The sequence below is a fragment of the Podarcis filfolensis genome (genome assembly GCF_964270895.1).
Source record: "Podarcis filfolensis genome assembly, chromosome: 10".
In the NCBI taxonomy this organism is placed as follows: Eukaryota; Metazoa; Chordata; class Lepidosauria; order Squamata; family Lacertidae; genus Podarcis; species Podarcis filfolensis.
This window is the reverse complement of record NC_139612.1, coordinates 25,770,525-25,785,827: the sequence shown is the minus strand read 5'-3', so window position 1 is coordinate 25,785,827 and position 15,303 is coordinate 25,770,525. Positions and strand designations below refer to the sequence as shown.

General features: G+C 38.6%; 2 protein-coding genes across 12 annotated transcripts in view; one reads left to right on the top strand and one right to left on the bottom strand.

Annotated features, from left to right (window-relative positions):
• The window catches only part of LOC310743925 (uncharacterized protein), a 797,205-nt gene that overhangs the window by 389,210 nt on the left and 392,692 nt on the right, over positions 1-15,303 (top strand). The gene's annotated exons all lie outside the window — the stretch shown is intronic.
• The window catches only part of CNTN1 (contactin 1), a 163,240-nt gene continuing 159,600 nt past the window's right edge, over positions 11,664-15,303 (bottom strand). For all 10 annotated transcript variants that reach the window (XM_083574433.1, XM_083574437.1, XM_083574430.1 and 7 more), the window contains one exon: positions 11,664-14,126. In XM_083574433.1, coding sequence (XP_083430559.1) covers positions 14,047-14,126 — 80 coding nt within the window. In that variant the 3' untranslated portion in view covers positions 11,664-14,046. The remainder of the gene's footprint in view (positions 14,127-15,303) is intronic.

Genomic DNA, 15,303 nt, shown 5'->3' with positions numbered 1-15,303 from the left:
TATAATGTACCACACCATACTGTACCATACCCACTATCATAGGGGTAAGGAAAGAAAGAAGGTTACTTAAATGCACAGGTGTGTAAAAGATTAGGATCTTTTATGCAGCTAAAGGTATGAGGAAGCTTTACAGGAGAAGTCACCATATTCTTACAGTTCCTGACTTCTTTAGAACTTTAACCCCAATCATGCAAATTAAAATACTATAACTATTCAGCCATATATTGCCTGGAGCTAAACTTATTTAGATCATTTTATTCCAGTCTGTAGCCTAAAGCAATGTTTAAATGAAACACATAAATGTGTTTTGGATCCTTGATTTCCTGAGACGAGATTTCCATTGCTTTAAATCTGTCAGTGCAAGATTGTTGTAATGCCCCGACATTATGATTCTCTTTCTGGCATGAATTGGGGTTAATTAAATCAGAATAGAATTGAAGTTTAATATTAAACTGGCAATACTTCTCCCATTCTCTTAGGACTTGGCACAAAGAAAAATAAAATGGGAATAGACTGAGTGTGAGATGAGGTTAAAGGAATGTTTATTAACTCAAATGGAAAATACTGTTTACTATAGAGTCTTTTAGGTAATAATCCTATCCTTGAGTTACACTGGCTGATGGGTTATAGCATATGGTGGAAGCCCTGATATGTGAGCATGTGTTTCAGAGTTTCATCTTCATGCTAGGTAAAACCAATCACCTCTCATATAGCTGCCCAGCATGGAATTTGCAAGAGTACAGAAGGTAATGAGTTGGAAAACCCATGAAATGCTCTGGTTGCTGCTGCTGATCATGTGGTGGGTCTTCCTTGAGGTGTGTTTGACAAATCCTGACTACTGTACCTGTTACATACCTGTCTGTGGATAGCAAAGGGAAAGACAAGGAGAGTAATAAGCAATGGTCAACAGCTGGAGCAGATCATCCCTGGATCTAGATGCATAAGAGTTGCTTGTGATGAGCTGAGATGGAAGATTGGTCACCACAAGCCATGCCATCAATAACCTTCATGGCACATAGACATTTTCTATCAAACTTTAACTTACAACAACCGGATTTACGGAGGTAATTTGCTTGAAGCAGAATAGGGAAGGATGCAAATGTATGGGAATATGTTGCCTTAATTTAATGAAAGACAAGAGTTGCATGGTTGGGCCATCAAAGGGGACTTTTTGGCAAATGGAATGAACTGATGGGGAAAGCATTCATTGATCTTTTGTTAGGTCCTCAATTATTCAGGAAACATTAGCTCATGTTTCCTTTGGCCCAATATGGGGGCTGGTGCATGAAGCTAAAATACATTTTCCCTAGCTGAGAGATGGGGAACCCATGGCTCTGTTTTACTCCCCCCCCCCACTTGAGAGTTTTTGCCTTGCTTGAATGTGTCCCTAAACCTTGATAATACCTATTGTTTGCCTACATGGAGGATGGAGATATGCATGTATAAAGGTAAAGGTAAAGGGACCCCTGACCGTTAGGTCCAGTCGTGGATGACTCTGGGGTTGCGGCACTCATCTTGCTTTACTGGCCGAGTGAGCCGGCATACAGCTTCTGGGTCATGTGGCCAGCATGACTAAGCCGCTTCTAGCGAACCAGAGCAGCTCACGGAAACGCCGTTTACCTTCCTGCCAGAGCGGTACCTATTTATCTACTTACACTTTGACATGCTTTCAAACGGCTAGGTTGGCAGGAGCAGGGACCGAGCAACGGGAGCTCACCCCATCACGGGGATTCGAACCGCCAACCTTCTGATCGGCAAGTCCTAGGCTCTGTGGTTTAACCCACAGTTCCACCCACGTCCCTATGCATGTATAGAAGCTCCCAATTTTTGCATGGCTGAAAGGTAAGAGTCACATCTATTGTTCCATCTGCATTTGTGGATGACAATGTCTGTCACTGCCATGTGGCCCTCAGAAGGTTCCCCACAATGGAATGGGGCCCTCAGGTTAAATAAGATTCCTTGCCTCAGCTTAATACACAGGAGCTGTCTCTTGAATTGGACACGGGCAAAGTTAAAACTTCCATTCTCTTGTCTTAAAACAGAGTATCACAGGTGTATCACTTTTGCTTCTTCAAACAAGCATATCAACAACTCCTACATTGCATGCTTCCATGCCAGGTGATGACATTCCAGTTTTTTTCTTTATTATGTGCCAAAGTATGTAAGGGAGGAGGCACTGGGGTGTGTCAGCATGCCAACCCCTGAGAGTTTTTAAAGTACCGCAGGAGGTCGCAAACACGAGGCTCTAATAAATAATTCTTTGTTGACAGTTCAGAAATCAAAATGAATGAGCCGAAGCGGGAAGAGTAACCTTTTGATGCATCTGGATTCCATCCAGTGCAATTAACACCACATAGATCATATTATTCACCTCAACTCATAAATCAGTGGAACAAGAACCATATTTTAAATACAGGCTTAAACATCATAACAACATAGCAGTAAAAATGAAGGATTGTTTAGAAAAGTTATTGCAGCTCCACGGATGAGTTGTTGAAGTTATCCGTCCAGATTCTTACACAATACTGGTACACATTCGAATAAAAGAGTTTAGCTTGCTTGGCACATTAATTACTTTCATTGTGGAATTGGGATGAATTACCAGGGTATCTAGTATGTCTGAAGCAAGTCTACCCACCTTATTGCGCAAATTATGGGGGGAAGATAGAGGAAATCTGCAAGCAAACATATCAAGAACTTCCTTAGAACTACAGTTATTCAGAGCACAAGTTATCGCAGCAAGGGTATGCCACTCAGATTGGTTACTAGGCTACAACCCCCCTGCAGTGACTGTCTATCTGTCTGTCTGTCTGTCTGTCTGTCTGTCTGTCTGTCTGTAAATAGCATTAACCCATAGGTTGCTAACTGAATGATCCCTGCCGTTGCACTTCCAACAAAGCTTTAGACTGCAGTCCTATGCAGTCCTATTGAGTGCAAGTGATAAGCCCTATTTCAGGCTTCCTCAGCCTCGGCCCTCCAGATGTTTTTGGCTCATGATCCCTAGCTAGCAGGACCAGTGGTCAGGGATGATGGGAATTGTACTCTCAAAACATCTGGAGGGCCGAAGTTGAGGAAGCCTGCCCTATTGGCTCAATGGGACTTACTTTTGAGTAAACATGCAGAGGATTACACTGTTAAAAATTATGTAGAAGTGAAAGACCAGAGGAGCAGAACCTTGTGTGTTATTATGGATGCAGAAAAGGGGAAAGGAGAGTTGACAGAGCTGTGTTGAAAGATAAGAGTAGGAACCAACAGGAACACAGAGATTGTGACTCACTCTGGAGTGCTCAACAGAAGATTCACATCTGGAGAAATACCTGGCAGCCAGCCCTAGTAAGTCCTGGCCCTCAATAGATGGTGACTAACCTTTTTATTGAATAAATCAATCGTCTTCTAAAAATAAAATTTTGCTCTCAGAGCCAAAATAGAAATTGAATGCATTACCCAGGTGCAGATAATGCGTACTAGTGTCTGTTGCTGATGCTAATTTTGTTTTCAAGTGAGTCAGGTCCCATAAAGAAAGTTTAGTTGGAATGATTTAAAATGGATGGCACTGTTTAAAAACTGAAGTATCTTATCCTTCTTATTTCTCTTCTATCAATATGGGAAGTCACATTGTTGAAAACTTTCCTCTAATGAGTCTAATTTTAACAGAGCTCCTGCCAATGGAGTCTGATCCAGTCTTGGTAGCCATAGGCCAACTGAAGAGTCCCAACTTGGGTTCTATTTCTTGGTAATGCTAGAGTGTGACAAAGAGTTAAGGAGGGCAGAACTGGGACTTGCTAGGATAGACAGACAGAATCTTGAGAACCCCAAAATACTAATGTACATAACATACCTTCATTTCAGAAGACTAATAGGATGCAATAGCAGTATTAATGAGTCTCAGGTCAGTTTTCCCCCCTTTACTACTAATTGATTCTAGTGGTGGGAAAACTGTTGCATTGGCAGATGGAAGTTCCCATCATCATCATCATCATCATCTGAAATATAATTTTGAAGCATTTCCCGCACGTCGCAACTCCCATATTACAGACCTATTTTAAGAAATGGTCACATAAGTGTTCATTTAGCACAACAAAATTCTTATCATAACTTTCTGCTCAAACATTACACCTTGGTATGCAAACCAACCTCTGGTCTCTCAGAAAAGACACACCACTAGCTTCTATTTTTGTGTGTCAATAAATAATGCAAGTATTGAAACTGCCCTGATTAATTGAGAAAATTGCTGTTATCTGGTTTTAAAGAAACAGTATTTCTTTAAAAAGAAAGCTACAGAGCTACTTAAATCATTGCAAGGCTGTAAGCTGTCAAATGACACATTTTTTTCAGCAGGCATAGATATTTAGAGAATGAAAAATGGCAATATGTTACATTTTCAGGCAGTTACTTTGAGGATTCTTCTGCAAGTAAGATTGGAAAAAATAACACAGTTGCAGTATATTTAAACAGAGGTCTTGAAGGGGAACTGAAATTCCCATGAGAAAATAGGGATTTGGATATTCCCACACATATGTGGGCAGTGAAACATACCCAGTCTACACCATGAATGAAGACCACTAGAGACTACACATTTTTCTCTGGAAGTCAATGGCATGAGAGCTACCATGAAACAATCTCCCCAGCCAAGGAAGCATCCTTGCAGTAATAATGCATAATGGGTCATGTGATACTCCCATAAAAGGAGTATGTAGTCCAGCTTTCAGCAGTCTGGTGCTCTCCAGATATTTTGAACTACAACTTCCATCAGCCCTAGCCAATGTGCATTCTGTAGTGGGTCACTTTCACTTTCAGGCTAAAGATCATCATCCAGCCTTCTCCCTTCTCCCTCACTGACAGGTAGGGTGCTCATCCCATATTCTCCTTCTGTTCTCGTTACCAAGCAGAGAACATTAGATGTGATGGATTGGGATGATTAAGAGAGGACAATCTAGCATGTGTCTGAAGCTCCCAGTTTAGTATCATCTCCATTCTCCTAATACAGTGGTACCCCGGGTTAAGTATTTAATTAGTTCCGGAGGTCCGTTCTTAACCTGAAACTGTTCTTAACCTGAAGCACCACTTTAGCTAATGGGGCCTCCTGCTGCCGCTGCACCACCAGAGCACGAATTGTGTTCTCATCCTGAAGCAAAGTTCTTAACCCGATGTACTATTTCTGGGTTACTGGAGTCTGTAACCTGAAGCATATTTAACCTGAAGCATATGTAACCCAAGGTACCACTGTATCCAGCCTTGTTCCTGAATATGGTCAAATCCTGAACCAGGATATATCATAATATTCCCAATAGTTTTTTTTTCAGTTCCTGTCTGTCAGGAATATCCAACTCCAACAAGAGTATAATCAGAGGGAATGTAGATGTTCCTTTCAGATTGTGGGTTCCAAAAAGAGGGGAAAGAATCGTGAAGTAAATGCAACATCCAATTGTGCAACAGTCAATTTTATCATTTGTAACATGTGGTCTGTTTCCATTTTATGCATGTTGAAATGTATTTTTTCTTGACCAAATAGTTGAACTTAACCAGGCAAAACAGATTGCAATTTGTAACAAAGATCAACCTCACTTCTTTTCCAAGTAGACCAATCTGAAGCACTCCTAATACATTTCAATCCCTACCCTTTTCCACTACCACTCTTTTGGCTTTTATAGGAATCTTCAGAGAGTATATCATGACCCATGGGAGTTCTCATAAAACATCCAGAAATCAACTTCTCATTTCAGTTCACACCAAAAGATTCTCAGGTCCATCATCACTCTTGAGTAAACTAAATTACCTTACTTGCAATGGCATTTTTTCCCCTAGTGGTGTAGCTTTTGCCTGTATTTCACCTCTTAATTAATTTCTGATATTTTAAAAGAAATAAATGTTAATGCATAATGTTCATACAAAGCCGAGCAAGTCTGAGAATTATTAAAGCACCACAATGCTGCATGTTGCATGTAAAAACACATTTTGTAGCAAAGTTGGCATTCGAAAGGTCTGGCCATATTCCAGCTGCCACATCCAAATTATATCTTTATCTGGATGGTGACTAAGACAAGACTTGAATGAGACATCTTTTAATTCTTCTTTATAATGCTACCAAATAGGCTATTTATTTATGCTGTCAAATCTAGGAATTTGACAAGACAATTAACAAGACACCCATCCTGTGCCCCAGGCAGCAACTATTAAAATTAATGAGCCCATAGCAAAAGGACATGATGGTCTTTGTAGCTACCCCATTCAATGAGGCTAAGAGGGTGTTTTCCATTTTTGTTGTACTTGTTTTATATGAGTATGAGCAAATCATTGCATTTTTCTTCTTCTTTAGTATATCATCTGTACAAGCTAGTATCTCCTTATTTGTACCATGCATAATATTTAGGAGTCAAGTAAGCATACAGCCTTGGCATAGGCTGTACTTAAGAGATTTGGTCTAGGCATGTTCTTACCAACACCACAAAAATAGCAGTGGTAGCAAATTCCATTGTGATTCACAGCATCAAGTGTGTTACTTCCTTAGCTGAACTGGAAAACAATCAACCATATGAATCATATATAGGAGCAGCCAAATTGTGGAGATAGATTGGGGAGAGTACCTAAGGCATGATCCATATTGTCAAATGTATTTGATGCTATTCAATGTTCTGTCACTGCATGCAAATCAGAGCATAATATATGAGTGTTGCTGGGTAGCTTGAGGAACTTAGATGTACAAGCCAAAGAGTCTATCAAGGCTGCAATCTTTGGCATTATGGCATAAACATCTTTGATGTTCAGTGGGGCTGATGAGTCACCTTTTTTAAGACAATGGTGCTACTTTGGCTTAACATATAACACAGAAGTCCAGGAAAATTAAAATGTCAAAAGTCATGCTCAAATTGCATAGCTGCTGCAACTTTGATGATGACCCATCAGGAGAGGTTTTCATTGCTATAATGCAGATAAACTTGTAAAGCAACCACAAGGCACTGAGCCAAACTTCATTGGTACAGATGCACTTAAATCTTTCATGAATATGGAAAAGTAAATTGACCAAAAATATCTAAGGAGACAGCAAAGTTAACCAGAGACTTGGGTTTTACCTATTGTTTGAAGTTTGTGGGGAGCCCTGCTTATCTGTATGAATACTACATTCATTTCCACCCAATGGCTTTCGGATTTGGCATTATGTAGCAGAAACAAAATTCTCTGTTTCCTCACATTGATTTTGAGTGCCCTAATTATGTCTCACCAAAACCATATTTATCATCTGCCTTGTGAGAACACTACTGTGTTTGACCAAGTACAGGCATTTAAAGAGCTAGCTCCTTGGGCAAAGCTGGCCCAGCTATAGGACAGGGTGAGACCACTGCCTCAGGCAGCAGATGACCCCCCCCCAGTGGCACACCCATGGGTTCCCCGCTGCCTCTGCCCTTGGTGCTGATTTGGAGCAAGATCACATCCATCTCGGGCAAGATCTTGACTGAAATCATGTGAACTCTTGTGGAGAGTGGAAGATCTCATACAATTTTGGGCAAGATCTCACCCCAAATTGGAGTAATCTTGCCTGAAATGGACACTGATGGTGATGGTTCTTCTCTGCCAGTGGCAGTTGTGGAAGGGTGTGTGACTTACAACTAAAAAGCCTGCAAATGTATTTTTTTCTTGGAAATGAGTTGCTCCATTCCTTGATTATTTTGGCTGCTTTTTCCAGCTCAGCACTATCCCTTTTGAGGTGAGATGACCATCATTGTACACAATATTCCAAGTGTGGTTGCACCATATAGTTGGCTACTGGCATTATGATGATACTGGCTGTTTTATTTTCACTTCCTTTCCTCATGACCCCTAGCATGGAATTTGCCTTTTCCCCAGCTGCTGCACACTAGACAAAAAACTTTATTGAGCTACGACCCCAGGGTCTTTGCCCTGGTCAGTCACCACCAGTTCAGACCTCATGAGGGTATAAATGTGAAATTAAGGTTCATTTAAACCTCCTCTTCAAAGCCCCTTCTATTAGATTACCAAGAATCACAGCACTATTATCATCAGTTTAGAAGCTTAAAGAATGCCATGATGTGCTGGAAGAAGGAGAGAAAATGCAAAGCTCATCCCAGGAACTTCTTAGCTGATGCCAAGACAGCATCTCTCTGCATCTGAAGGAACAGACCAGACCAGTTATAAGGCAACAATGTTAGCCCTTTTTTCAGTTAAAAAAGGGAGAACTTCACCAAGAAAGCAATAGCTTCTAAGAAAAAACAGAGAAAAGAAACATCCTGGTAGCCTTAAAATGCCAAGTTGCAGTTTTTAAGAACCATTTGCTTATAGTGAAAATAACAGATCATAAACTACTGTTAAGAACGCCTCTGGGTGGGCTCAAATCCAATTTATCCTCCTTGTGATCCTTTGTAAAAAGGAGAGGGAGAGCATAATAATAAAATGATGAAAAGGATAAAAATTGTGGTTCAATTAACTTCCTTCCTCCTCAACAACTACAAAGGTTGATTGTGTGTTAGTTAATCCAATGACTGGGCAGAGACTTATATAGACTTGCATACAGATCATCCAAGGAATTAATTTGCCAGGAGGTGTGAAAATGGATTTATCCATTAACTCAGTTGTACAAGAATATCAAAATACCATTTAGTAAGCAAGTGGAAGGCAGGAAATCTCACAATAGAAGGCATACAGAATAACTTTACATTAATTCTAACTAAGTCCCTGTGCCAAGACTAGGTCTTTTTAGGAAGGAAAGATTGCCTGTATCACATTGCAGACACATTTGCACCAATCCCTATTAATCAATCTATCAATTAATAACATTTATGAATTCCTTCCAGTGAACCTTCCCAAAGGGATTTAGCTACATTGCAGCAGGATTGTTGGAAATGAGCTAATCAGATATTGGATTTCATGATTATAATGCTACTGATAACCTAGCTTGCTGAGCACATAGAAGAGTCCATTTCAAGTTGCTTCCTTTGCACAACTTGCCCTTGGCAACCTAGCCCTATCATCCAATGGCTGATTCTTCTTCTCTACTCTGAATAGCTTCAAAGAGTGAAGGGTTAACCCATGTGAATCATTTTTACAGCTCACAGTTGTAGTGGACTAACAAACAGCACAAGGCGGATTCAGTTTTATTTATTTACGGTACAATGCAGCTCCTATAAAACATATAGAAAGATTTTGCAACTACGCAAAGTTTGGAGTGTGGCAACTTTTATGCAGTGGCTCCCTGTCTGTGGAGTTCTGTCCCCAGGAAGGTTCGCCTGGTGCCTTCATTATACATCTTTAGGCACCGGACAAAAATGTTCCTCTTTAACCAGGCCTTGGGCTGATTCACATCCAATGCCCTTTTAATACACGGGGTGGGGTTTTTTTTGGAGGGGGGGTACTGAGTTCTTTTTGTTTTTGTTTTAATTATGTATTTTATGTTTTTATATTGTTATTTTCTCCTGTGAACTGCCCTGAGACCTGCGGGTATAATAACGTACTGATTTGCTGTTTTGGAGGATGTGCTAAATGGGCAATAAATCCATGTGAGAGAAGGGCAGCCTGGACCAGGAAACCAATGCAGTACCTTGACAACTTCACAATGCTGGGAAGAGCGGTCAAAGCAAGTGTCTGGCAAGAACCAGGATTCACAGGCTATTCAAAGAGGGGAATTCCCTACTGTTCCCAACCAAAACTCAAAGTAGAAGTACAGTATAGTTTTTACATACATAGTAGCAGTTTTCCCCTTTAAATAGGAATCAATTTAGGGAGCAGATAATAAATAAAATAGGCTACTAATTAATAAAAACACTTAAGAGGGATCTCACCAAGAAGTATTAGCCTTGGTCTAATGATAGCATTAAGGTCTTTATGTCACTGGGTTGTTGTTTTTTTGTTTTTTTTCTAGACAGGACTCTTTGAATTCCTCTTTCATTTCACCCAATGAACATTGCAGGAAGGTCTAGTAATTGCTTACAACAACACTGGATTCAATAGCTATTAGAAAGCAGAGTTGCCTACCTGTAGCTGTTACTCTCTGTGCAATCAGTCACATGTAGGTGAGGGCAAGCATGCAGATCATGAACTGGAACCTTCTAGAAGTTTTAGAACTAACTTTGTAAAGTTTAAACAAAACTGTTCATCACTTCATGACAACACCTTCAAGTAGAGACTTGCAGAAAGGAAGGAATACAGAATACAGAAAACTTGGGTGATAAATACCAAAACCAAACTGAATGAAAATGATCGTGATGAAGACTAGGGTTGTGCCACATATTTCCTTATTCCACACTGAATTGAAAGCAGGGCTGAACTGAAAATTCACTCTGAACTTTGGGGTCCTTGGGTGGTGAACTTTACTCATTCCTGTCACTTTCTGGCTCTTGTTTTGCAATGGCAACAGCAGGGCTGCTCCTGGTACACTGGCCCTTCTTGACAACCACCATTTTGATTTCTCCATATCAATGGCGCTATCAGTGATGCTACATTATACCTCAGCACCATTTATAGAGACAGTTCTGGGGAATGGGGTGATGCTGAAAATGGTAACGCTCACTAGCAGATACAATTTCCTCCCAAGAATGCCTCTCATGTAGTGCCAATGAGGGTAACATTTCCATCTCCCTCCATAAATGTTCCTTTGAATGATTCTGTGTGATAACATAGCATTGCTCACAGGTTGTTGTTTTTCAATTTCACTAGTGATCCCACCTTCAGGGAATCATGTCTGGAACAAGACAGCTTGTGCTACATAGTAGATCTGATAGTAGATCTAATGTAATGACATCACTGAGGACATACAAAGCCAATCAGAAGTGAAGACAACACTTCTGAAATATGACACACATATGACCAGGTCATGCAGTTAACAGGATGACATTGTGATAATACTTGGCAGATTAAATTCGACCATGCAATTGTTTCACTGAAGACCAGCAAAGCCAATTCAGAGTTAGGATAATATTTTCTAAATAGGAAAACACTTTAGAGCAATCACTGGAAAATGGCGGAAGACCAGACACACAGGTCTGAGGATACGAAATATGTTAATGAAAACCAGTGAGTTCTTATAGCTCAAGCCAAGTTAAAAAGCCATACAAAGGAGACTGACACTATAGTGTGAATATTTTTTTATATATTTGGTCATTGGGCATATCATTGTATGATTTCTCATCATTGTCTTTCTTTTCACTCAGTAATATTGTTGAAGTCATGATGCAACATTTCAATATTTGCACGTGGATATTTACTTTGATGGAGCAGTATTCAATAACTGTACATTTTTTTTAAAATGCCAATAAATTTGAAGTGGTGATATTTCTAAGCGTAATCTGTTAGACCTTTAATTAGAATAAAAAGGGTGTAAACTAATCCATAGATCCAGTGATGACAAAAAAACCCAACAAACTTCTGAAGAACAAAACTTCTTTCTGTGGATTAGGTTCCTCTGATTCTCTTTCATAAACAAATCTATATAACCCTCTGGAAAAGTCAAATGACAATTGTTACATATGGAGTACCATTAATACATTTATTTAATTATAATTTATTTTTCAACCATAAAACGGACAGAGCATGGTCCTGGTCTACTCAATAGGAAAGAAAATGATAAAAAGTAACTTCTAAAAAATCCAAAAATCACCAGTATCAAATAATACTAATATCAATATTGCCTGAAATACAAAGAAACAGCCAATGTGTCTATCTATATAAACTTTAATTAAGAACCTTGCATTGAAAAGCAGATGATACAGTATATAGTTAGCTGTGCTGACAACTGCTGGGAACTTAATGTCTGCATTAAATTTGTACAATTGTGTTGAACAATGTAAATCTGAGATTAGCTAATTAGCATGAAATGATGAAATTTAGCTCACCTGTCTTCCGGATTAAATTAAGTAAAGTGTGCTTTGATTTCCCGAATTCTCTTCATGCAAAATTGATCTGGTTTTGTTCCTTATATCACGTTAGAAACGAAAAGGCAATCATGCAGTTTGGCAAAAGAAAAAAATAATAATTGTGTTTGTAGGTTACAAAAGTATGAGTCACACACTGCATAAAAACCAAACCAAATTAAAACATATCACAGAAGGCTTCCAAGGTATTAGTTTCTTACGTATGAAGTCATCTTAGTTTCCTTAAAACAATTACATGATTTATGAAACTCAGCAGTGCTTGTGTAGCTTTTGAAATTCCTCTATAGACAAATTGTCATTTTCACCTGTTTTCTTTTTTAAAAAAAGTTTCAACTTGTAACAAAGAGTCGAAATTAAACTAAAACGGTATTATTGATATATATATATATATATATATTCATGAAGGGTCTAGGCTTTTAAAATGTAAATTTACAGTACAAAAAATCATACAAATTAAAGACAGGGTTGGGGGGAAAGTCTATTCTTGCTTCATTTAAATAGTATTAACATGGGCATCTACAGTACCAGTCCTAAAAAGTTAAAGTCTATCTCTAAAGCAGCTAGCAAGGCTGTGCTAATAAAATATGGTCAAAGCTTATAATTCTTGAAGCCTCAGACATTGCACGATTACTTGAGCCAGCTGAATCAGTATGCAGTGGATGGTGTTTGCCCACCCTAGCCCACCCAAATTCACACCAAATTCCCAGCACACCATGAATTCTGAAAGAAATAGGCATTTCTTTTTAACAGCTTTAAATACAGCATAGAAACAGTCAGAACAAAGACATTCTATACCTCTTACGGAAGTCCTAGTTTTGAAAACATAAGTAACACTCAAAGCAGACAGAATAGTTGAGAACTATCTGAATTTTAATAACATCTTTCTATCTCCTGGGATCATTTAATAGGGAAAATCATGTTAGACCTTTACAACTCTTATTTACATCTCTAGGAAGTAGAACAATATTAATTTATTGGAAAATGCAAATCATTCTCCTAATGGTTGGCCTTCCCTAAAGTAAGGCAATATGTGTGTCACAAAAAAATAAATAGGATAACTTTTGTTATTTGCTATTTGTCTTTTCACTGCATATCCGATTTGTTATTATTGTAAATGATTTGAGCTTTTAAAGATCATTTTAAATTTAACTATTTTAATATTGATCTAAATGTGGAATTGCTTTTCAAATTTCCATCATGCCATTATACTGGCTAGTAAAAAATAATTAGACTGTATATAATGTTGGAATTTAAATTCTGAAATTCATGACAGAATTGGAATAATTCAAATTGTGACGGTAACATTTGGATACAATGAAATATTAGAAGTAAATTTGCTCATATAACTATTAATATTACTTACAGCAAAATAAACCTCTATATGACTGCAGAAATTCACACTTGGCTTGACTAGCATTATTTCTAAAAGACCGTGTCAATTTTAAATATCATTTTAAAATTAAGGTGCGGGAATATCCTTTACTGTTAATACTCGTACGAACTCCAAATCCATCTAAAATAAGATTCATTGCTATTGAACTTGGATTTCAGTGTTCTTCGCCCACATTCAGTCACTTCAAGAAGAAAAGCGTTAAAAAAATGAGTGCAATGTTTTTGCTTTGACTGTGTCTCTAAAAACCTGAAAAGTCATAATTGATAGGGGCCATTCAAAAATATGCAGTACACAAAACAGATAGGATAGTACGGACAGACGTAGTTACTCCTACATATACCACATACAATCAACATTTCAATCTCTATTATGTTTTCACGATTTGTTATTAAAGTTAAAGCACCTATGTGTGGTGATTTTACTTTTACTGTACAGCCTATGTTATTGGATTTTAACACTGTAACTTGCCCCATTGGACCGAATCATGCAACTGCCGCAGATCAGCACAAGTGTTTTATAAGGCATAACTGGAACAAGTTAAAAATCATTCCTCAAACTTTCAAAAGTTGAGTTGCTTGATGAAGGAGTTCCTGCCTCAGTCTTTTTTTTTTCTTCTGAAATCCATGATTAAGTCAGGAGGATAATTTTCTTGAAAGTGTAATTTATTTGGCTTAGGATAGTGCCACAGGAATAATAATAAAAAAAAGAATTGACATCCTCTCGGGTTGGAAGGTCCTTTGAACTCAGTTGAGGACATGTTAAATCCAGCTACATTCAGAATTCCAGGTAGGCAAGGATGCCAATAGCAGACAGCAATAAACCAAGACAACTGGGCGATATTCCAGCAGCAATTCCTGTAAATGAAACAGATTTGGCTTTCGTTAAGGGATAGCCATTATGTTATATGCAAAACAAAATGTGATGCTCATCAAAACGCCTGACAAATATTTTCTGAGCCAATCAAGGTTGTGATCCAAAGTAAGGGTGTGGATTGATTTAATAACAAATGTAAAAATAAAATAAATGGGACCAATTTGTTCATAAATTACTAATGAAGAAATCAATGCCACGCATGAATGCCAGAACTGTCTTTTTTTGTTGTTGTTGTTCATTCTGAACTAATTTGGAGCCACTTTAGATTACATTTAGATTACATTGCAATTAGACGGCATGTACATTATTTAGGTTGCAATCTGATACACATGGCGGAATTGGTGTCCGGGGGAAATTTCCGAAAGGCGGCGCCAGCTCAACAACTTTCGGGGTGCCCTGGTTTTTACTTTTTGAAATACGGCAACCCGTATTATGGGATTACACTGTTAGTTGCCAATAATATTCTCTCTCTCTTTCAAGTTTGGCAACTTCAATTCTTTTGGGGAGAAGTTGAATATGAGAAATTTTAAGGGCAATTAGATGGAAAGGAAGTTCTAGGTAGGGGAGTAGTAGTTGGAAGGCAACAGGGGGGAAAAATGAGTGGAAGTAATGAAAATGAATTAAATGATAAGGGAAAAAACAGCTATTTTAACCTATGGATAAATATCCAAATGAGTTTTTAAACTGTGGTTGTTGAAAGAAGCAGAGACAGCATTGAGGTGGACCATAACCATAACCACATCCACACTTCTGATTTCACATGCCATTGTACTGCATATGAGTAACACATGCATAGGGCTAGGCATTGCTTAAATACATAACAGGCATCCAATATTGGTGCCAGCAGGAGCGTTCTCCCTAAGGGTCCTAGGCATATGTTGGGTCTGTGTCTCCTGTCAAGTCTCAGTGCAGGGAGTGAAGATATAAGCCTTCTCTTCCTGCACATTACCTTTACAGTGAGAATTGAGCTCACCAAACACTGTAATTTGTTAAGGGGTGCATGCAGAACCAACCTGCAAGCAGGAGGTCCTGTGTTGGATTTTCTTTACAGATGCTTTCCATGCATTTTGAGTAGCAGAGTTAGAAAGAACCCAAAAACCATAGGATCAAGCTAAAGGGAACCTGACTTGTTCACAAGCTCACTGTAAGAGACTGCAG